Raw genomic sequence first — 25,264 nt, 5'->3', positions numbered from 1 at the left:
CTGAGATATCCAGATGTGAGATGCATGTTGAGGCCAGCTGTGAAGGTAGCTATTGTGTCATGACAGCTTAACAGCTCATAACCAGCGTGAAATGGAAGTGAGTCCAGTGTATCGCAGCTGGATCTGAGACGGAACACACCAGCTGATGCTTATCTACCTCACAAATATTGAAGGTAGTGCTGACTCTAAAGAGGAAGGACTGTTGGTGCCATACTGAAATGGCAGTACGTTTAGAAAAGTACATTTCAGGATCTAATTCTATACTAGTCCAAGAAGTTTCATTATTCATATACTGCTGTAGTGACTCGACTTGAGGCGAGCTGAAGAAACGTAACTCTTGTCGCAAGGAAATGTCCTGGAATTTGCTGTAGAAAAGTACTGTTTTGTAATTGTATTTAATTCGCCTTTTCAGCCTGAGAAGTTCTGCAACACAATGTTATTCTTCAAGCTCAATTTTTGAACAGACACAGTGCACAAACATGGAGTTGGCGGTGGAGCCACTCGGGATCAATAACAAGATAAAAAAAAATAAAATAAAAAAACTGAGGGAGTCATGTATATGTCCAAGAGCCATGAATATCACCAAAGTTTAGTATTAATTAATTCAATTATTCAATATTCAATAAAAAATACGATGTTTTTTCTCCCAGATTTTTTCCTGAAATAAATTGCTCGACTTGAACTTTTAGCACAATGCAAGCGCAAGTTCAAGTTTGTGTTGATCATTTGCAAATGTTCTGTATTTTTTTTTATATTTTTGGTTTAAAAGAAAGATAAACTGGCGTTGAAGTCCAATCCAGAGCTAAAATCAACTACTGGGGATTGGTCATGAAGATGATCTCTACTGTCTTAACAATTGTACAATAGCAGATTTGCAAACATCCCTGTTTAACATATTATATAACATGCCCGGTTTATAAGTTTGTGTGATTCTCTCTCCACCAAAATTGCAAGTCATGTACATTGCTAACCGGGCAACAGAGTCAGAGACACACCTGTTTATGTCAAAAATGCTTCCAATGGCATGAGTTTGGAAGCCATGGAGCACAACTCAGGACCAAGGTCAGCGCTGAACCAAGTCATGTCTAGCATCATATCATAGTGGTTGAATGCTGAGTCATTAAAACAGAAATTAAAAAAAAAAAAAAAACAGCCATAAATAAGAAGCTCAAAGCTGTTACATGAACCTTTTCAAAGTTCTACTCCAAACACTTCTGGTTTACACCTTTGCCTCGGGTTCGACTCCCGGCTCGGATTGGTTAGCATTTCTGCATTGAGTTTGTTCATGGGTGTGAATGTGTCAGTGAAGGGTTGTTGCCCTGTGATGGACTGGCGACTTGTCCGTGGTGTCCCCCGCCTATCTCCCGCACGACTGTGTAATAATGTATGTATACATTTGAATCCACATTTTACCTTGCGATACGCCACGTGTTATAATTCCCTTCTAGATCTAGTTTCTCCAGAGTCACCGATTTGTTCTCACCAATCCAGAGTGAAACCTTATCAGATGGACTCGAGTGCCCCCCGCCTTCCGCACCACCAATTAGTGGGAAGAAACGGCGTCCGAATTATCACGGAAATATGCAAGGTTGTTGCGTAAGTTTCCCTTATTTTGGTCAACCTTCCATTCCTGAAATAAACATTCTCATGGGCAAGGATTAAGCTGTAATCAATATTCCCTCTCTAAACAGACTCCTAACTGCTCATTCTGCAGCTGCCACAAAGAAAACCAAATGAATTGCTTGTGGTCATCTGTTTCTTTTACAGTCCTTTTCGCTTCTTTACCGCCACATTTGGATGGATATTCCGGTCTTTATTCATGCTGACGATGCTATTTCAACCAGTCAGTTTTATCTTTTCTGGTTTCAGTGAAGTAATCTGACTCTGCCGAGAATTGTACCTCTCGTCTGACTTTCCTTCAAGCTAAGTCGTGTTGACACGCGCTGCTATTCATTTTCATCTGGAGGCAGTAAATTGGTTTGACTCAGCTGACGAAATCCAGATCAGATCTTCTCTCTTGTCAGTAACTTATGTCAAACAGCACCTCTGCTGTAATGCTTCCTTCGCTTTCGTGATGTCGCCCACACAGCCATATGGTTTTCTTCTCAGGATCACCTCACCTGACTGTTGTTTTCCAAATCTCTCATAGAAATATGGAGAAAACGGCACGCAAAAGTTTCTTTTTCCACTGTTTTATCTGAAAACTACGCTACATACTTATAATTGAAAGTTTCCTCTGTGAGTGGATGCGTTCGAATATCCAAGATCATAAACGCATGAGTTACAGGAAGTGAAATGAAATAACAGTTTGTAAAAGTGGAATGCAATCCATCTAAATTTTTCATGCTCATACTTTAATATATCAGGAGCATGGTGGGGAAAATAATGCCCTGCTAATGCCTTGAGAGACATACATGTGTAGCACACATCTTTCTCACGAGTGTCCTCCTGACCCCGTGGCATTAAACTGCACTGAAAGCAACACATGTGGAGAGAACCACAGAGCCGATAAAGGTATTAGCATTTCTCTGGAGTGGGGGATAACTCAGCCCACACACTCTTTCACTCATCTGCATGTTCCAGTTCTGACCCGGTTGCAGAGCTTAAGAAAGGAGTTAATCGGCATGGGGGAGAGACGGATGGTGGCGTGAGCAGGTCTTTTCTTCAGATGATATGTCTTTGAAATAGCGTTCACTGTTGTCTTCTGTATGAGTTTATGATCTCTTGTCGTGGAGGTGCAAAATCAGTGGTTAACCCATGATGAGTGTTGTAGGGAGATTTTCTTCTGTGTAATTGTGGAGACGTGATTTTCATTGTGTTGTTGCCGTCTTAGTTGTATGTTTCTCCAGGCAGCTCACTCAGTGGCGTCAATGAAGGTCTTCTTGTTTTGTTAAGCACAACAGAGAGTCATAGAGTTTTGATGTTTCTGTATGAATCCATCTCTTTATTATTGTCAAAGGAAACTCCGAGCTGAGATTCAGTAACCTTACGAAGTATTCTGTTTTGCTGTGTATTTTAGTGTATTTTAAATATAAAAGTGTATTTTAAGAGGAATATTGCAGGTTCAACCCAACACCTGTGATGGCTTTTCTTCTGGTGATGTTCAAGTTTATCAGGCTTTAGTGAGCCATTGTAGAAGGACCTCCTGGTTAACAGTTGGGAGTCCCAAACTCTTCATTTTGACTACCTCACCAAACACAACAACCAACTAAACCAGAGATATTTTTAAACATATGTACAAATGTACACAATGAGCCAAGCAGCCTATTGTCACCCATCATGATTCATGTGATTTTCATGTCGTCCTCCTACATTTAAAGCTCATTGTCGTCCATGAAAAAAATGACAGCATGCTGGAAACACTGCTGCAGTCAGGTGGTGTCTCCAGTTGCATTTCATTCTCTTGCAAACTACATCACTGACCACATAATAATGTAAAATGATGACACAATAAATCTTTTTTTTTTTTTTTTTGCAAAATGTTCTGATCAATGTACAGCACCATAGAAACAAATATATGAATCGACTGGTCTCAGTTGCTGTGGTTTGACTACAACACTACCAAAATGTAATCCTCCGTTTTGAAAATTTCATTGAATTCTATACATCCATTTTCAAGTTATTTTACTCACAAAGAAAGCCTCACCCCAGTACTTTCATCAGAAAACCTGATGTCTGAAACTTGTTCTTTTCGATGGACACTACAGATGCAACAATGTTGTCTGCGCATTCCTCAACGTCAAATCCAGCTGTGTCGGCAGCATCAAAATATGAAGAGTTGTTCTTGAAGTCACTCCCTGCTCAAATAGCATATTAATGCTAGCATTCAGGTAGCTTTTGCTTTTATTGTAATTACATTTTTAAATTGAAGTAAGACAAAATGTGTCAAGTTTCACCTAAAATGTATAGATAATAAAGAACAAAATGATAAAAAAATGCAATAATAAAGTGTAATTATTGGTTATTCAATGTGCTGTTTTATCTTTTATGCTAGAATTTCACATACATTTTTGCCCATCACATTTGGTTGAGCGTTAAATCACTCAGTTTGACTGTGTTTACCATCAGCCTTATTAGATATAAAAGTGAATATATTGAATTCTTGATAAATAATAGTGTCTGGGTGTGGTGCTTCAAGGTTAATAATCCCTTGTTTACTTGGAAGTGGTGACGTTTATCACATATATATGTACACCTGGTTGCTTATAAGCCTTCATCAGCCATTGCTGTCCCGCTCTCGGGGACTGACCTGGTATTGACTAAACAGAAATTGGAAAAATGAACAGTTAAGTGGATTTGACAACCAGGCGGGATTTCTGTCTGGAGTGCAGATGAGCAGACCCAGAGCCTGACACGTCTTTACGATGCACCAATCCTTCAAGCTGACATGCAATACTGCCTATTGGTGGTCAACCTGGGAATTGGGAGCGCAGGACAGAATGTTCGAGTCCATTTATCGATGTAGACTGCCTCGACAGGACGGGTTCAGGGAAGTGGAAGACGTCCTGAGGCTTGTGTTGTTTTTAAATGCACAACACAGTGAGATCTTCGTTCAGCGAGTGCGTCTTTAGATTCATTGCTCAGCGCAGGCTATCATTTCTGCTCGCATTGCGCCACCAGCAGACAATAAGTGTGGATGGGTTTTAGTCGAGTACACCTGGCCTACTGCAGTGTGCTCTCATATAATGTATGTAAACAGTTGGTGGGCTGTAAAGGCTTACAACGCACCGGTAAAAGTGGAATATGACTGCGAGCAGCTTTTAAAAAGCAAGGTTACATCCAGAGTTATGGGGTGTGCGGTTCAGTCTGTTGCTTTATGGCGACAAAAGCATTTTGATGAGTTGTGCTGAACGCAAACACATATAATGAATCCTTGCGATAGAAAGGATCATGAAGGGTCACAAAGATTCTATTCCCTGCATGGCCAATGATTTGTTGATGTTAAGTGCGCTCAGTTTAGCGTATGTTTAGTGGGGGTTGGCTCTTACCATGTAGAGTACACATTCATACGTTTTTCTTCAGTGGAAAATAATGGACTTTCAGTTCAAAACAAGCCACTGTCCGAAGCATCTTTGTGTCTTCTTTACAAGTGAGGGAAGGATGGACCATGAAATTGACAGACAGCTCTGTGAATCTTAGTTTTTTTCTGGTGGAAAAAAGAGCTGAGCTAGAGACACTGTTCTTCACTCAATAACAACATTTTGATATAGTCCAAAAACTATGTGATGAATGCACGAAATTGTTGCTGTACACTTCCTAGCAGAGGGTGTGGAGTGTAGGTGGCTTTGGCATCTGATCTGAATACCTCATGTGCTCTTCCTTGCAGGATATACTGGAGATTCAGTATGATGCAACTCATGTGAACACTTCTGTAGTCAGGAGGGCAACGTCCGGCACTCTTGACCTTAGCCTCTTTCAGTCGGCATAAACTCTCTTTAAAAACACTGCAAAAATGATGCTACTTGAATGTGGAACCGCCTTGAAACTCCCAAGTTTATGTTCAGTGTGAAAGGGGAATTTGATTGTTGTCCCAGCTCCTTTACCTTGGGAAAACAGCGGGAAATGGATGAAATCTATCACATTTTAAAACCATTATTTTGCAGGTCATGAATTATCGTTTAAGGCCACCTGGTGATCTTTGTAAGCTCCATAGTTAAACACAGGTTTTTACTAGTGGATAAAAATGAATCACTCTTTAAGGCGATCTGGTTGTGTACTGGTGTGTAAAACACTCCATTAGCTTTTGGGGCTCTTTCGGCATGATGGAGTGTCCATGTTGGTAAAGCAGCTGCACAAATGAATCATTCATGGCAACACAACTTGGAATATAAGCCTTTAAACATAGTCCTGAAATTCGTTTTCATCACCTTATCTGACAGGAAAACGCACGAGTCAAGTGGAATCTTTCATTACACATTTCTCGTATGTGGAGACAAGTTTGAAGAACTCTCCGTCTCACCGAGACACACTGCCCCATCAGCAGGGATTGTTATAGACCCGAGTCCAGGGGTCAGATCATTACCAATGCAGCCATGGATCATAGATACAGCCCTCATATTACTCCTTCCTTCATCATTCCCCTCTGACCTCGTCCGCAGCTGCACTACCTCTCATCTTTATGATTTTAAAATGACCCCATCCTTCTCCTTCACTCTCACCACGTTCCCCCTGGACTCGACCCAAGAATCCATCATTATAATTATTTGACCGTCCATATTAATTGACAAATTTGTCAGTGGAAGCCCGTGATCCATTGGCCGCTCGTGCTGCACGCGTCAACCCCCGGACTTTTAAAATTCCTGTCAGCAAGAAATGGCTTTAATATTGCGACTAAACATGTGGTTTTTCTTCGGCTGTGTTTGTTGTAGTATTTCCTGTCTGTGGTTATTGACATTTCCCTTGCAGCTGATGAAAAACACTCCCCTGAAAATGTTTCCAGATCCATTTCTTTGCTGGCGGAATGTTTTAAAACACATAAATCCTTGTCTTTTTTGTCCCGAAATTATTCCTTGCTTTTGCAGAACAGATGGATTTTATGGCTGAAATACTGTCATGCTAAAATATATCCCTGAAAGTCTAAACATTTCCTCTTTGAGTTCATTTCTTGTGTTAAAACACCTCAAGCATGATATAGTGCAGTTTCGGTTCAACAAAGCCTTAAATGCACAGAGGGAAACAATTTATTCGGCTCATGTGTAAAAAAATATGGGCCACACTCCATTATATTAACATACAAATTGCTGATGTATTATTTTAAGCGTTGTTTTTTTTTCCTCCACAAGTTTAGCAAGACAGCATTTTCCCTGTCTCGATGTTTTATACCCAGCACTACACTGCGTGTTATAAACGGCCCTGCGATGTTTTACACTGATGAATTAAGCAGGCAGCTTACCAGACGTTATCGTTTCTATTTAGTCACACTGAGCCGAGCACCAGTGCATAATTGTGTACATAAGCATTTGTCGACTGTAAGGCGACATTAAGCAGGCCATGAAGCAACGTGAAAAAATAGCAACTCTGCTGTTTTTCCTTAGTATTGGCAAGTTTAGTCAGTTAAAGCATTGGGATGAATTAAAAATGAACATTTTATGAAGGTAGAATTTCGCCGACATTGAATAATAGATGGATCCTGACAAGTTGTTTTTGTTAGTCATATAGCTGAAAAAGATAAGATGAATCAGCAAAAACAAGTGAGGTGATTTATGAATGTGAGTACTGTATCACGGACGCCAGCGTCTACAGTCATGTCAAATTTGAAGTCGTATTTTTACATCAGCGTTTGGGAGGTTGTTCGACTGGTGTTGGAAGAGAGATCCATCCCCAGGTGGAGGAGTTGAAGTATCTTGTTCACGAGTAAAGGAAGGGTTAGTAAACTAAGGACTGGTCGGTGCAGCGCCTTCAGTCATGAGGAAGAAAGAGCTGAGCCAAAAGGCAAATATGTCGATTTACATTCCCATTCTCACTTGCGGTCACAAACTGTCACAAGAACAAGTGGCTGACATCGGTTTCCTGCTTGGCGGCACTCTAGCCTTCAGTGTGATCAAGCTGAGTCATCCGGGAGGGACTCACATTGGGTTTGCTTCTCTGGATGAGGTGACTCTGGACAGGAAACACCTCCGTCTTTCCCCCTGCAAGAGCAGGAGGAGGCTTCCTGTTTGGGACTTTTCATTCCCCCCCCCGCAACCTAAGCACTGGAATACGGATGGATGATTGTTTTCCGTATACGTCATCTTACATTTGTGGATAGCCAAAGAAAAGGCATGAATTGGATGGGAACTACAGTATTTAGTATGAACGTATTTATTTTAAAACATTCCCACGTTGGGACAACTACCATGATCTTTAGATTAGATGGCCTTTGTCAGTCTGTTCCTGTTATCAATGCCATCTCAAGACAGTTACTTTAGTGCTGACCCTTCAGGTCTCTGTCTCTCGAATGGACGTGGTTGATAAATGGCTAGAAGGATTTCTCGTACAGCTCATTAAGCCGCTGATCTTTAGCATCTTCCACGGCTGGTTTGGAAGGCAGCAGTATCCAAGGCCTTTTTCTCCAGCTTTGGTTGTCGCCATACTTCCTCTAAGCCCGATGCCAGCCTCCTCTTTTGATGCATGGATGGAGGCGTTTTGTTCAAAGGGATAACCTTTTCTGAGCGCTACTTTGAAATGATAATTCGGGAGCTTGCTGCAGGTGGAGCTGCCGCTCTCTCCGCAGACGGGGTCAATCAAAGTCAAGCGGGAAAACTGCTGTCGGCTTCACCTCAGCGCCCAGCGCCGATGGCCGCTGCTGCTGTTAGCATGGCCACGGGAGAAATCCCCCTCTCCTGGTGAAGAGGCTGACGGGTGCATTGGCCCTTCGGGTAGCAGAATTTGGAAATATGTCAGCGTTGCTTTCAATTAAAGACTTTAAGGCTTTTTAAGGAAAAGTTTTGTGCAAAGAAAAGTCTGTCATAGTTCCTCTGCCCAGGTTATGATTTCCCTGTCCAACAGTGCCATTCACCATTCACTTCATTGAAGCTTGTTTATTAGGTTAGAGGTCCTTTCTCTGTACCGTCCTAGTTTCCTCCAACAAGATACACGTCAAATCAGTGGCTACACATCGACATCCTGATATTGCATGGTGCCATCTTTCAGGTTTTGCGACCCCCTTAACTGGATTCTCTCTCTGAAGCAGGGAAGCAGTAGCTCCGCCCCAGGTGTCGAGCTGACCCCATTTCTGAGGGACACGAGCCACCTTCTTTAGGGTCCCCAAAAAGGTCATGGCCTTGAGCGCATGGACATATGTGAGGCGATCCATTGACTTCTCTTGTCAGGGGTCGGGTCATGGGGCCAGTAGCCTAAGTAATTAGGACCGGACTCAATAGAAACCGCCTCCTGCTTATCGGTGTGACAGTCAGTGTGGGATGTGGACTCACCAGCATCTCCTCGGTCTCCCACGAGGCTTCTTTCAAGTTGTTCGCAACACCTCAGGACACATCCCGAGTAGAACCCCAGGCTGCCTTCACCTCTTAACAATATGGAGGAGAGTCTTCACCTATCTATCGGAGAACGCCTGGAAACTCATTTCTGGTTTTTGTATCCACAATTTTGTGATTCCAGACAGTAAAGGAAATGGATCAGCGATCTGCTATGGCGTTTTTCTTAAGTGTTCTTAACATGTTTTGCTCTTCCATGACTCTGTTCTTGTCCTGGTCGTTCAGTATCTGTGCACATTGAGTCATCATTGTCAGATTCTTCCAATAGAGATCTAGTGCAGGTGGAACTTTGCATAACACACAGTGATTCCTCATTTCGATTTCCAGGTTTTCCTGTCAGTTTACAATCAAACATCACTTTCACAGTAAGACGGAGTGTTTGTGTTGCTCGGGCGGTTACACTACAGTTGCCTGTCAACCTCCCGCTGAGCTTTCCCGCGCTGCTTCAGACAGCTCGCGGTAAACTGTAGGCGAGGGGAGCGCAGGTGTGTGTAATTACATCAGCAATAAGTCCTGGAAATGGTCCACCTGCCTCAAAGTGAACCCTTCATCCGACCCCGCGCTGCCAACAACAAAAGAGACGCTCTCCTGCTGATTGTGGCTTTGATGATGCAGCCACAAGGCTGCGTTGTATGGGCCCATATTCCTGCGTCGGGAATAATTTGTCCGAATTATTCAATCTCACGAACAATGACATGTCCTACCGCCATGTGATCAAACGGAAAACACTCGTATGTCGTGTACCTCAAAGTCAGATGAGATGTGGGCAAAGCAAAACATCTGTTTGTGTGTGGGTGTCATGAGCATGTCATGACTGCTTCCGTGTTTTCGCAAAGCTAAGGTAACAAATCAGAACAAGACAAGCGCACGGTGAGTGCAGACCTCCACCGAGCCTTGACACCCATGATGTGATTTCATGTTATTGTCCCATACTTGAAGCTCATCCGTTTATATTGTTGCAGTGTCGGAACATCCAGCAGTCTTTAGCAACACATTGTTGTTCTGCTCTGTTTTGCTCATGTCGTCCTCATTGGTGTAACCCAAGCAAGTCAGTGATGAAGCTTCCAAAAATGACCTGTATCCAGAGGATGATTCCGAATTCTACCACATGTAAACATCTGATCCTTTTCCTATTGTCGGCATAATGAAATCTCAGGAACAAATTCCATTGAACGTTTCCCAGTTATTTGACAAAATCCTATAAGGAAGCAGTGACTGCTACCGTGAACGTCTCTCCTGTCACTCACATGTGGCCAGTCCGACTCACAGAAGTGTGTGTGTGCGACCATTATGCAAATGAGGCGAACAGATCACTCATGGATCTTGGACAAAACTGTCCCTTTGTCTGTGCTCATGTGTTCATGGCCCTCATGAAGTCAGAGAGAAACTGTGAAACTGATCACAGAGAAATGTTTGAATTTATGAGTCAAATCGATTCAATTATAAATATAACCTGTAAGGGATCTGGGACTCGCTTCTCTTTTCTCTTTATTTTTTTATTTTCAATACCATTTCATGCATGAATAATGATAATCTTGATACTCAGAATAGATTAAAAAAAATGTTTATTTTGTGTTTTGTTTTTTGTGTGTGTTTTTCCACATTACTCTTGTACTGTATTGGCTACTTACTGCAAGTAGATAGTCTTCACGTGTTCATTCATTTACGATGAAAACCTAAAAAAATATATACATATATAAAACAATGTATTATATTATCATACAACCCACTTCATAACATGTGATCCCACTTTTTCAAATATACATTTACACCATTTGATCTTTTTTTATTACCATATTTCCTTACTTTCATTGTGTTCTTCGCATTTTTCACCTATATTTCACCTTTTAATATTGTCTGTCTTTTGGTTTGACGGCCCCTCATCACAGTCATAGTATACAATGTGGCCCTCAAAGGAAATTGAGGACAACCAACAGCAACTTTCCGAGCAGGAAAATTATCTTCTTAAATGAATTCATGAAGGAACAATTATGAAGGGCTCAATGAGGTTCGCACTTCTTCACCAGATCGGATCTAAAACATCTGTGTTTCGCGTTATTGTATCCAAGAATCTCCAACAATTTCACTCACAGTAGGGATATGTACTAACCTCCCTGCAACAAATGGCATAACATTTCTTCGTGAATCACTTACGGAAGGGTCCGATTTTGGTTGGTGGATGACTGATAGCATGTGGTTCTGGTCACGGAAGAGCTGAGCCAAAATGCAAGGCTATTTATTCCCAGACTTTCAGTGAGAAAGAAAGAAACTTTTGGCTGTATAAAAGCGCCGGGCACGTTCAGCAGCACAAAGCGCCTTCTTTCCTGGAGTCAGAAGGGGAAACACATCTGTAGCAAGCTAATAACACAAACAGAATCAAATTTTCAGTCAGCGTTAATATTGTATATCAGTCAGGCATTTAGGCATCTGCATCAGCTGGTGAGTCGGTAACAAGGCGGCACAACACAGACACAGTTCTCCCAGGGGTTCGGGCTCCAGCTGGAGCAGGAGCGCGAGGACAACCTGTCCCGATGATTGTTTGTGGCAGAATCAAGAAGGAAAGGCAAGTGCACCAAAGTGCGTGAGTTGTGGCTGCGCGTCCCGTCCTGCTGGCTCGGCCCTGAACATAATTATGGGCATGGGTGGCCAGCTACGACAGCTCATCTGTTCGCCGTGAACGGGCGACCGCCGAGCCAAAAAGCTAAAAGATGAGCCACAAATGTGCAATCGCATGACAAGGAATCGATTGCCAACTAGAAAAGTGAGTAAGGAATATTTTCAAGATGCAAATAGTTTCATTGTATTCACGTTTCTCTTGCAAGTTAAACATTTCTCACAGAATCTCACGGTTGTCAATCCGCCGTAGCATTAAATTTAATACATTCGCCCACAAACTGACTTCCTGTTCCCCGTGGTTAATGGAGCCGGTGTATCACTGGGCCGCTGGCCCGACGCCCTGGTGAGCCCATCATTAATCCGGACCTGGCTGCAGTAATATTTGCTGACGTCATGTGGTAATGAGTCCTGACCAAAAGCACCACTCATTTTTACTGCAGCCTTTGTGCTTTAGTCAATGAATGAGTGCAGGAGAAGCCAAAACCCGTCTCGGATCCCATGCAGTACAGACGGCAGCGGATCACATGGAGCCCACCTTTTGGCGAAGGGGCTCTACTTACGGATGAATAATGACTCGGCAGACTTTCATGCGGTGATCCCAGCTTTCTAATGAGTCTCCCATTAACTTTCCCAACCTCGGTGGCTGCAGGCAACATACCTGCATCACATACCTGCAGCCCACACCAAAGGAGCCACACAAACCCGCCGAGTCTGTTCAGAGAAAGGATTTTATTTCCCTTTCAAAAACCCCATGAATGATGTCTAGAGCATTTATGGGTGGATACTCATTATAAACTACTACAGCATTGAATATTAGAATTCTATTAGTAAATATATTAATATGAAATGAAACCAGCGACTGCTTTATCATTCATCGGTGCGTGAATGCTTTTGTTCAGTCAGCACAAACAGAATCCTTCAGTGGATTTTCCTGATCCAACCGGATTCATGCTACGGTGTTACAGCTCCCTTTTCTTCAAAGTTCTATCAAAATAAACGCCTCTGTCGACTCATGAGATGAGCGCTCCAACGGTACGTCCTGATTCATGCGCTGGTCATTCTCAAATACCACAAAGGCTGAACTTTTGGGTTGTGTTTGTTTTGCTCTCGAAGAAACCCTCTGCCAGTGGTGTTTGTTGTGTTACAGACAGAATGTCAATGTTCTACACCAGCGTTTGTGGTTTGATTTTGGCTGATATCTGTCAGAGACCATACAATGACTTTCTGATGTGTGGAATAAAAGCAGCTGCACAAGCCCTCTGCTGCATGTGGACACGCTGTAAGAGAAACTAGACAAAAAAGATTGACAAGTCAGGCCCGGAGAAGAGTCGACATGACAGGAATAACAATGCATCCCATCTGGTTTTTTCATGCCAGTTCTTGACTTTGTAAACTTCAGCGGACTGTTCCACATTTTTTTTATTTGGCTTCTAACAATGTATACATGAAATACATGTTGGTATTTCTCCATAACTTATTTTGGTTCTTTTAGATTTAGCATCACGGAAATGCATGGAAGTTCCTTTGGTGATCCTAAAATCTGTGTGTCGGGGGCTTGAATCCTGAGACGCTGCTGTTTATATCAAAGATAATTACATTTACAGCTGCGGCTGTTTCTCATATTTATGATAAGGTTGGGGTTAAGACTGTCACTAAAGTTACAGTAACATCAATAGTGCAGGAAGTGTGTGCATTTTCACTTCATTCTAAGACTTGAATTTATGATTCATCCGCTTTCACAAAGGGCAGTCAGCGCTACACAAAAAGACTAATGGAATTTCCTACCGAGCCGCTGTCCTCTGGCCTTCACCACAGACTCATATTCACCCTGTCCATTATTGCTTTTCACACAATCTGTTTGTCAGCCGGCCTGCAACGTGAAAAGGGAATTAAAGAACCCTTCTCTCCTCTTCGTGCCTCTTAGAAAGTGAGACCACGAATAATGAACAAAGTACCCTCCAGACATCTTCAAATACAAAATGTCACCATCTAGAGTTGGGTGACTTACATTTATTCCAATGCAAGGGTCTTGAAGTATGAATAAATATATGTTTGTGTCAACAGCCGAGGTGTTCACGTTTTATGAGAACCTTCTGGCGGGCGGCCCCATGGGGGCGAGTGGCAGGGGACACCCTTAAGAGCTTGCCAGCTCATCGCAGACCACTTATAAACGACAGTACATTCACAAACACACACCCATGGAACATCTGGAGTCATGGTAACATTTATATCTTTTTGGACTGGGAAGAAACCCATGCAAGCTCAAACCCTATACGAGGTTCACGGCAAGAGTTGCTCAAAATGTGACTGACATTTTGTGAGCCAAAGCCGATTTAAGAGCAATCAATATTGCAACCGGGGCCAGGAAAAGCTACTTAGGTGAAGCAGAAGCCTCAGGAGAACCAGACTGGGGGCAGGCGGTCATTGAATTAACCTGCCAGGGCAAATGCTTCATAAATAATACACACAGGAGAGTATCGGTGAAGCAAATAAAGTGTGGGTCAATAATACATTTGTGTATATATATATATATATATATATATATATATGTATATATATATATATATATACACACACAAGTAACATCCGACTTACGACCAGGATTGGTTCCGACCAACCGGTCGTAAGCCACATTGGACGTAAGTCGAATGCCATTCAAATAGGGTTATAGGTCCTACTGTAGTGGTAGATGGCTGTGTGAGAGTGAGATGTTGGGATACTGCGCTGCTGTAACTGTCGTCCGCAATGCCGGGCTGCTACGTGCTGCGCAGCCAGACATTGAATACGTGAATACGCTGGACGTAAGTCGAGCAGGTCGTAAGTCAGATGCTATATATACTATACTATACTATACCATATATATATATATATATATATATATATATATATATATATATATATATATATATTATTGACCCACACTTTATTTGCTTCACCAATACTCTTGTGTGTATTATTTATCAAGCATTTGCCCTGGCAGTAAGTAGAAGTAGTTAGTTTGATTCCGCAAAACAGCACCCAGGACAGCAACTCTTCCAGTTCGATATGGTTTCAGGGATCAAAAAGGCACAGAGAGAAGAATGAATCTTATAATAGCTACCTCTTTATAATTGTTTTTTCTTTCCCCTGTGAATATCATCTTAAGCTTTGTCTCATAGAAGTCCATCCTGTCCTCCCGCAGCATATGTTGAGGTTCAAACAGGCGGCTGGACTCAGGACGAGGACGTGTGGGGATAATGATCATAACCTTCAGTTTTTCTTTACTTACTCACTAGCTTGACTGAAGTTGTTGCCATTTCCAGAGCGAAACCTTCAGAGCGCCACCCCATGGCTTAACCCACATCTCTACCGCTACCTCAGGAGGGGAAACGTGATTCATTTGATAACCTATTGCATCCATAATGGATCCATCACCCTGGGACCCAAAAGTCCACTTGAAGGTCTTCAGTATTTTTCGCCTTCAGATTGGGAATATGTTGGCTGGGAAGGAAATGCATCCATTTACCTTTATTTTCAGGAAGTCCTCTCTCATTGTCACTTGTTTCTTTTCGCCTTTTCTGAATTTAAGTGGACATTTGTGGTGGAATGTGATGGAAGAGTGAGGTTTTTAGCCTGCATGCTGAGAACCTTTAAGTTTAATATTGTCCGAGTTTTTACCCAGATAGGTCGAGGGCTTCAACAGGCAGCAGGCTAGTTGTCTATAATCTCTCTTTGTATCTATCCTTGTCTTGATTTGGATATTGATAAAGAGCCTGAGATTACTAGATTACAGAACATACTTTCGTATTCTTCCGTCTTACCTTGGCTTGTAATAGCAAAAGTCCCTCAGTTTCCATGGCAAGATCTTCTACGAGATGTTGTCCTGCTCATGTTTAATATCCTCCTTGAATTTGGCAATTTCCCTTCATCGACATATTGGGATAAAAATAAATCAAATGAACATATCAGAGGTTCAATGACTCACTTGCCTTACGGCTTGCAGTTTTCCGAGCTTCTCTTCAGTGATGGTGCAATATCTCGTTGCTATTTCTATGACCGGGATGAAGGTTGCTCGGCACCTAGCAGTCATCTGACCCAATTTTGTTTACTCTGATGAAAGCTGTTGTAATATTTGCAAAACGTGCTCATGTTCATTTATGAAAGGGAGCTGTCCTGCTGATGTACATCATTTTATCAACTGATCTGCGCACCGTCTTCTAACATGAGCACATTCTAATAAACGCTGTCCATGAATCATTCATCAAATTGAGCCAATAAAATGAGCAGCTTACGGGTTTTTCTCCCAGCAATCTTCAGAATGGTGTCTTGATCCTGTCGCATTAAAAATGAAATTACTGTTTGGATGTTAACTGATTTGCAGTTGCATCTTCATCCACTGAAGAACCAACGTCGCCATTGTTTTTTGGCTCATATTTGGGGGAAAGTGTGTAGTTATTATTGTCATTCGTGTTCTGCTCACACCTCCATTGAACATTTCTCAGTCTTCATAGCGTCTGCCAACACAAGAATTAAACTCCAGAATGCTCAACATTGTCTATTACTCCGTATATGAAAGGAACATTGACAATAGTTACAATGGAATTTGAAAAACTGAGTTTGTGTTTTTATTGCCGTGACTAAACATTTCGCCTCAACTCAACACGTTCTCCTTCTTTGTCTCTCTGTGCAGATCACACGGGTCATTTTCTGCGTCTTCCTGGAAACGGACTTCACCATCTACAAGAAGAAAATGGCCAACATCTTTCAAGGTATGTGTGCTTGCAGCGTCTTTCGTTAAATCCCCATCATTACAGTTCCTCCTTCCCCGCCGCTGCCCCGAGTTGAACTTGCAAATGGAGGGATGAATAATTAATGTGGCCGGTCTCTCCATGCTTTCAAAGACTGAATGCATCATGTGATGTCACACCCACCTCGCTGACCCTCTGTATTGAGCGGAGAGACCTCGAAACTGAGTGTCGGTATCAACAGAATGACAGGTGTGAATCATATATCATGTTGCGTGTGATGCATTGAACGTCTGGCGGCACAAAAACCCGAAACACTGGGATGCACAGCAACAGCTGCTCGTCCATGGTTACCACTTTTCAATTCTGTGTGAAATAAACAAACCTTATCTTCTCTTTCCACTCTCTTTTCTGTCTCTCAATTCCCTCCCCCCCTTTCACATCTTTTTTTTTTTTTTTTTTTTGAGGCCCAGCAGCAGTCACTAGCTCTGATGGGGGCTCCATGGAGGATTGGGTTGAATAACTAGGGGAGACGAAAGAGGCTGGACGGCTTCACCAGTCTAGCATTACCTTCCATTTACCTCTCTTTTCCCTCCCCAGCGGAATACCAGCTCTCAGGCCTTCATCTCGCTGCTCCCAGATGAGGAGTGTTTTGTTCCCAGTGCTCCCGTCATCCGTCCCTGCCCGCGCTCTTTGGTGAACGATTACAGTCTGGGGGGAGACCTTCATTATATTGCTTGGCCCCGTGCACCCAGCACCCGTCTCATCATATTAGCGCCCTGAGATGAGAATCTGAGGTTGTTGTTCTGCAGTTATCACTCTTGCCATTTACAAGCACTGTCAGAGGATAACAGGCCTGTGTGTGTCACCACAAAGAACAGAACAATGTGAGCCGTGTGGGGAATTCACAGAAGTTTCCCGGACAAACTGACTGAAAGCAAATGGATTTCAAAACTGTTGGTTGGAGATATGTATTACAGATAGACTTACTTGTCACACAACTTCTTCACAAGACTTTCTGGACCTGGTTTTGTCATGTCCTCAGCAGCCATTGGTCTTATATTGGTGCACATGATGCACGGTGCGGTCAGAGGTCCTTTAAGGCAGTGATTCTTAACCATCGGGCCGTGGCCCAGGGTTGGGCCACAAGCGCCTCCTAGAGGGCCGCTAAAGGTTTTTTGGGCTGTGAGAGCCGCAAGACGCTCAGTTTCAATACATTAGCCACGTATGGTGGCAGTAGTGTGCCACTAATGCAAATTTGTGATAAATAAAAAAAAGTTCTTGTAAAAAAAAATAATAATTTATGGCAATACTTTCTTTCACACTTACCTATATCTTCTTTGGAGTATAAATAAAATATATTATTTTTGCCTTATGATATTGATTATATTTATTTTATTCAGAATTGTATTTATTTACTTTTTTTTCTTTAGTGAATTTGATGAACATGACCAGGTTCTGCTGCTGGTTGGACTTTTCAATGATAAATATCTTTGCGATGATCACATGGTTAATGTGATTTCACAAGGTTCTGGTTTGTTTATGTGTGAGTAGATTAAATAAATGAAATCCAGAGTAATGAATCAGTTCTATTGAATGGTGCCTGGGCCCATTTGTTCTGGGAGAGTTGGGCCCCAAGATCAGGAAGGTTAAGAATCACTGCATGAAGGAGAACCCAACATGTCGCCCAAATTATTAGTCACCCAGTTTGGGTTTCAGGTCATACAGCGTTTGTTTACTGTCAGTCCAGTCAACACATTCTCACTCCTTCTGGGTCACATACTGATGATCTTCAGGTGGACTTTTGCCTCCAGTGTTCATCTGAATCAGCTGTTTCTCAACATTCATTTCTTTTTGTTTGGGTTAGGATGAGACTGCATGGGCTGATCGTAAGGTTTCTTCCTGGAATCTTCCTTTGTACCAGTGACCACAAGCTTGACTCATGGTACCTACAACTTGGGCACCATGTCCTTAAGGATTATTAAGCCTTACTCTGAATATTGTTTTTAAAGTGAAGTGCTGCTTGTTCTGTCAGGAACCATCAATAAGTTTCACCTCTGGAGTGAGCGCCATCACACACTCACCCCCCATAGTTGATAGCAACGTATCAGTGAAAATCTTTTGCTCACTTTCAAGATGTGCACTGTCTCTGTTTCAATGTGTTTGTTTCAAATTGAGCCCATGATTTTCACACAATTTTGTTCACGCAGTTAACTGCAGAGAAACATATTGACAGTATTTGAAAAGGTAGTTGACTAAAGTGTTTTTTTCCCACAGAGCATGAATAGCATTGGTGCTGGGGAGATTCCTGAATGTACCACAGACATTCAGGATCTGTTGAGCGCTGTTGTGTTAGCTAGCTCTTGTCGGGATAAGAACCATTGCAAGTCATATTTTTGACCGTCTCAATTCGGAGTCAAGTCAGTCCCGACCATCACAGTAGCTGGACTGACTCTGCCTCCTCAACAGCTTCCAAGATGTCTGACATTCTGTGAGCGACTCAAGCTGATTCTGAAGAGCAAATGAGTGGAGTAGTCACGGGTTGGTTGATTTAGTGAACACATTGTTGATTGCGTCCTGACTCGTGTGGCGTGGAAAGACTTGAGTGCAACGGCGGCAGTGAATCAAAGGCTGGGAATTAGCTCCGCAGGGGGGCTGAGGCTCTGCTAGATGGTCTCATCATGTTCACCGCCTGATGCAGGAGTCAGGTAGTTCCCAAATCCACCACTGACTCAACGTGAACCTGAAGCATTTTGTCTGCATCAGTGCCAAGCTTTCGATCCACCATTATGTTCTCCATTCATGGATGTTTTTGCCTGCGCGCGCTTGTTTTCACGAGTTCTTGTTATTTACGTTTCCCTCCCCTGAAGGATCATCCCGGCTTCTCAGATATGATTGAGAAATTATCCTTCTCTCTTTTTGTAATCTGTGTACGTCTGAGTGTGAACGTGCATCTCCTCGGTGACATCGGTTAGTAAGGGCTCCGAGAAGGTGCAATAGATTTTTATTTTATTGAAGTCTTCGTATTCTCATTTTTCATCGTATGGCCGTTCGCCTCGTATTCCAGCAATCTGTCAAGTGACAATGACTGGAGCTGCAACATGTAAACAGAATATTTGCATACAGGAAATTGCTTTATTACAATGTGAAGTCCCACAAGCTGTCACTGAGACAGCCAAAATATGGTTCCAGCCAGGCAGCGGAGGGAATACTGAAAAATGGGCTGCGCTGACAGGAATACTCAAGCAACACCCGCGAGTTCCGGATTGTAAGTGATGCAGCTGTTTGAGATTAAAAGTCATCACAAGCTAATTGTCACGGAGAAACAACTGCAGGTGAAGAAAATGGTAGACGTGGAAATGAAGCCGCATTTTCTTTTAGCAACAGAAATGAATGAAACGCGCGAAGATCCTTGTTCAGCTCAGTCTCTTTCCACAAAAAGGGTCAATGAATTATTGTTCCACACTAAACTCAAATCCGTATTATCTGAAATCCTTCTGACCTGGTTGTGGAAACCAAAAAGGCCCAGACTTCTGACTCCTCTGAAGCCTTGTCCAGCATTACTTCGGTCTGTTGCAGGGCGAACTCCCGCTTGGACATGGCGTCATCATCAGTCCAGTCTTGATTTTAGGGGAGTCGGAATAAAATATAGAGGTTTGCCTGACGTGTTCCACACCTTCTTGTGCATCCATGTCAATTTTCAAGTGCACTTTTGTCCTCCAGAGTGACGCTTTCCACATGTTGTGTGTTGGTGCGTTAGGCGTTCAGTTTAATATGGTTTTGGCCTTTCGGACGCCTTGGGCAGTGCATCATTTAAAAGGAAGATAGAGGTTGGGTTTTAGGTTAAGCCATGAGAGGCCGCCCCTTTTGCTCTGCGTATGCTTTTGGGTCACTAGGTACAGACAGTTAGTCACTACACCTAACCCCAACTCCTTCTCTTGGAACGTCAAGTGGGAGAGGAAACTTGACTCCACTACTGACTTTTGCGTCCAACGTTGACGCAAAAGTCAGTCTTCCAACTTGCGTACTGACACAGAGGTGTGGAAATTTGTGAGAGGACTGGATTTTGGTGTTGAAGATACAACTTACCACGGGCTTCTTGTACCATACTATTGTAATTGAGAACAATGGTAGAGGATTTGGATGCGCTGGTTCCAACTCACTCAGGTGGGAACTGTACTGACAGAACCCATCGTACACCTCGAGTGGATGAAGCCAACTGGACCACATCATGAGGACATGGTGGTTCAAAACCCTGCCAACCCAAGAACACAAAGATTTTGAACTGCGATGTTGGTTGCCAAACTAAAAAGAGAAAAAGTCCAGAATAAGGGTGTGGTCAGGTTCATAAGATAAGAGCACGCTGTGTCATCCATAGGAGACTCAACATGGTGCAGCCGTGTATTTTACGTTGTGTCTTTTTAAGCAATGGTAAATAAAAGGTGGAGACTGGGACTGATGTCTCTGAAGTATCCAGCTATGGTCTGAGGATGCCTCAAGATCCCTTACTCATCACTGCTTAATGTGGCAATGAAAAGGGAAGAGGACGCCATAAGAATGATTGATGATTCATCTGCTTCCACAATGCGGAGTTTGAACAAATACAGCGCCGCTTCACTGATATTCTGAGGTGAATACAATTATCCTCCACAGACACAGGCCTCTTTATGCCACCGCTGGGTCCATGTCGGAGAGAAATTCGGTGGATCTGACATGAATACAGTAATGATACGAATTGCACTGACTATAAAAGCCTCACCTCCGCAGACTCATTTAACATGTATTACACATCCTGCCACCAGAACTCATAACAAGTAGCGTCGTGTAATGACCTCTTCATTACTTACGAAAGTCATACGCTTCATATATCTGAAAGGTGCCGTGGTCACGTAGCAAAGGCGATATGGTGATCATCAGCATTTGGATCATTTTAAAACCATCCACACCACAAGAATGATCAAGGCTGTTACGAAGAGTGCCGAAACACAATCGATGTTCGTACATGACTGTGTTAGGCTTCCAGCGACTGTAATGGCTCCTGAATGGCCGCATGCTTGCCTTGGCCTGTATTATTTGCAAGCATGAGCGCAGTCAGCCAGTGCTAGTTGTAGCGAGTAAAAGCATGTTGAAATTGATTCGGGTACACTTCTGCACTAATATGACGCGGATGGCTGCCCACGCTGGGCTCCATCTCCTCTCCTCCTCCGTCGGCCACGGCGCTGACAATATTAACGCAGCCCACTGATCTGCAGGGGCTGCCGTATTCCCGCCAACTGTTTTACCGACTCTGCAATTGACATACATTTGCATGGCTCTTAATACGTTTCATACCCCGGAATATGACATAAGCCATTTGGCTAAGTAAAGCTGCGCTATGGACCCACTTCAGTCACACACGTGTAATGTGTTCACAGAGCATATAAAAGCCTGGAGGAACCCTCGGAGAAGCGTGGCCTGTCGGTTTCATTTGGCTATGGCTTGTGGCAGGAATATGAGAAGATCCTGGAGCGAATGTGATGCGATTGCCAGCAACATATTGGCTTTTGGTTTCCTCTTGAGTTATAAAGCTTCCTCTTTAACCGGACAAGTAGGACATCTTTGAGCCTGTGCGATGTTCCGGCTAAAGTTCAGCGTGAAGTTCGTGTGTGCTCTATCCGCAAGGATCAGCCTTTGAAACTTTTTAAAGCAAAAAACATTCAGGCTGATCTAGATGTGTGTGGAGTTTGAATTTTCTCTTTTGCATCCATGTGCTTCCTCAGGGCACTTTAGTTTCCTATGTAAACAGAGATAAGTTGGCAACACTAAATTGTCTGTATGAGAAAGTGAGGGTGGTCTCATACCTTCCAACTAATGTATAGCAAATTTGGCCAAATGTGCAACAAAGAATAGATCACTGATAAAGTGTCATGACAGTATCAAAGACCGTGGTTCAAGATGGCAAGGAGAGTAATTACAGTCAAGTAGTGATGGGTAGACATGGTTTCTTGCAACGGTATCCTAATTTTCAAAGGCCGCTAGTTGGCACTGCGAGCACCAAAGAGTAAGGGAGTCCTCCGCCAGTCTAAGCACAGGTAAATGGTCCAGTGAGTGTCACTCGGGGCTTTAAAAACCAGATGAAAATTTTCAAAGTGCAAGTCCGAAATAATATGTCCATGTTAAATACACAAGAGGCTTCCAGCAAACTAAAAAATTGTCTTCTCTCAAGTTATTACAAGTACAATGTAAGTACAGGTACTGACTATAAAGCGTTACTTTTTCTCATGATCTAAATCCTGTGGCTTATACAATGACGCAGCTAATATATGCATTTTTACTGGCTAAAGAGCGTCATGCTACCAAAATATTGATCCTTCACATCAAACAGATGAAATCGCAGGTGTTTTATTGACCTTAAAGCGTTCAAATGCGTTGTTTTCCGTCAACGGAGCCAATCTACTGGAGAACGGGAGCCAAGAAGCGGCAGCTGGTACTGGCTGTGGTCTTGGAAACACAGGCGAAAACCGCTCTTTAATGTCTATAAAAGATGTGAGGAGTCCATGATTCAAGTGCAGAACATTGCAAAGTTTGTTTCATGAGTCAGTCTCGCTGCTGGACCCTGTTTTCAAAACTAGTTTAGAAGTGATCCTCATGGATTTTTACACCGGGTGCACCACTGACCTTTCTACGGAGAACACACAACCACTACTGCACCCGCAGCTTATAGGCCGGTGCAGTTTATATGGGGACATTTTACTTCTTCAGTTTTGTGTGTGCAGCTTCCGGTGCGCTCTATAGTCCGGAATTTACGGTACAACAGTAGAGCGAGAGAACGTTCTGGTGGTGTCTCAGAGAAGACATGGTTTGCTGCCAACAGTTACTGATGTGTGTTTGATAAATGGATGGAAATTCCTGTCAAGTAGCAAAAACGATCAATTCAGTCATGTAAAAAACAATAAAGAAAACATAGATCATTTCTCCTGCTACTCATGGAGTTTATTATTATATATGGGAGCTGAGTCACAAGACGGAGCTCTGGATTTACCGATCGATCTACGTTCCCACCCTCACCTATGGTCACGAGCTTTGGGTAATGATCGAAAGGACGAGATCGCGGATACAAGCGGCTGAGATGAGTTTCCTCCGCAGGGTGGCTGGGCGCACCCTTAGAGATAGGGTGAGGAGTTCGGTCATTCAGGAGGAGCTTGGGGTGGAGCCGCTGCTCCTCCACATCGAGAGGAACCAGCTGAGGTGGCTCGTGTATCTGATCCGGATGCCCCCTGGACGCCTCCCTGGGGAGGTGTTCCGGGCATGTCCTACCGGGAGGAGACCCCGGGGACGACCCAGGACTCGCTGGAGAGATGATGTCTCCGGTTTGGCCTGGGAACGCCTCGGGATCCCCCAGGAGGAGCTGGAGGAGGTTTGTGCGGACCGGGAAGTTTGGGCTTCCCTGATCCGAATGCTGCCTCCGCGACCCCACCCCGGATAAGCGGCAGAAGAAGGTGAAGGAAGGTGTATACATTAAACGTTTGAGTGAGTATCTCTGGATTAAGACTCTTTCTACTGCCCAAAAAAAACAACCCTGTTATTTTCCAATAAGTGAATCTACTCTGCTTAGTTTTTCATTAAGAAAAAAAAAAAAAAAAAACTGGCGAGTGATTACCCGTCCAAGTTGCGATCCAGCGGTTGAAAAGCACCTCTAAAAGCATGCTAATTAAGGCATTGTTTATCCTTTGTGAAATTCATTACGCTGCCAGTCTTGTGCGCACAACCCTAATAAGGGAAGTTCACTCAAGAGAGCACATTCCATTCTTCTACTGAGGCGTCTTGTCAGTTCTGTAATCAGTTACCATTCACTCAAAGAACAACTGAAGTGTGAATCCTGTGTGCACCATGACGGCAGAGAAAGATGTCACGTTCTATTCTTCACATATGTTTCCTCCGTGACAGCAGTGCTGATCAGTAATAATCGTGTCACAGCATATGGCAGTGAGTGCGACGCTCATGCTTCCCGTCTCGCGCTATTGTTTTACTGTATCAGTAGGCTCTCTTTTGTTTCCTCCAAGCACTGTTAGATTTATGCACTGTACCCTTGTATTCAGTGTTACACAAAAGAAAAGCCTGTCGCCGGCTCCACTGGGAGCTCTGATGGTTGCGATTCCACAGAACAGATGACAACAGCCTTTCATCAAAGTTAATGCCTGCTTTTGCTTGTTCGCCACGCACACAGCGCTGGATGACACACTGGCGCATCCATCCATCCGTTCGTTCTCATGAAATGTGCATATTAAATGCAGGCTCACACAGTCTTATCTGATCGTGGGATTCAGAGTATCTTGAGACGTGATCTAAGTGCGTGCATATGAGTGTGTTTGTATGATTCAAGTTGAGCAGACATCCACAGCCTCTCGCTCAGTTTCCCTTGAAGCCGCATCCAAAGCCGTCCTCTTACATCCCACTGTGCAAGTCAACTCAGCTGCCAAGATACACCTCTAGCCCACTTGCACAATGGACCTAAAGAGTAAAGGAATCAAAGGCTTCTTCTTTTTTTTTTTTTTTTTTTTTCTCAAGCGCTGCCACCCTGCCAGGCCAACATTCCTCGTAATTTGAGGAAAACGTGTGTTTTTTTGTAATCCATCCTGAGCCTAACTGTATAGATTTAATTGAAAAAGAATGTCTCAGTCCCACACACACACTTACACACACACACACACACACACACGGTCATTTGCTGAAACAACTAACCACAACCAAGGCCGTCTGGTTGAGGAACGGAGGGGAGACTTTGATGGGTTGTGGGTGAGATTTCCTGGTGCAGAAGCCGGTTGCGATGGTGAAAACAGGAGGGGAACGTTTCGCTGGCAGCTCTGTCGACATCTAATTTGTCACACTTGAAACCCATCGTAGCTACTAAATCATTTTAAAAGTAGTTCACATTTTGGACGCAGTCCTAGCGTTTATGAATGGCTTCATCGC

At 43.2% G+C, this 25,264-nt stretch overlaps 1 protein-coding gene across 2 annotated transcripts in view; it reads left to right on the top strand.

Annotated features, from left to right (window-relative positions):
* The window catches only part of macrod2 (mono-ADP ribosylhydrolase 2), a 498,510-nt gene that overhangs the window by 431,892 nt on the left and 41,354 nt on the right, over positions 1 to 25,264 (top strand). For both annotated transcript variants that reach the window (XM_053874271.1, XM_053874270.1), the window contains exon 9: positions 16,258 to 16,336. In XM_053874271.1, coding sequence (XP_053730246.1) covers positions 16,258 to 16,336 — 79 coding nt within the window. The remainder of the gene's footprint in view (positions 1 to 16,257; positions 16,337 to 25,264) is intronic.

The sequence above is a fragment of the Synchiropus splendidus genome, chromosome 9, assembly GCF_027744825.2.
Source record: "Synchiropus splendidus isolate RoL2022-P1 chromosome 9, RoL_Sspl_1.0, whole genome shotgun sequence".
Classification (NCBI taxonomy): Eukaryota; Metazoa; Chordata; class Actinopteri; order Syngnathiformes; family Callionymidae; genus Synchiropus; species Synchiropus splendidus.
This window is presented reverse-complemented; position numbering and strand designations above follow the sequence as displayed.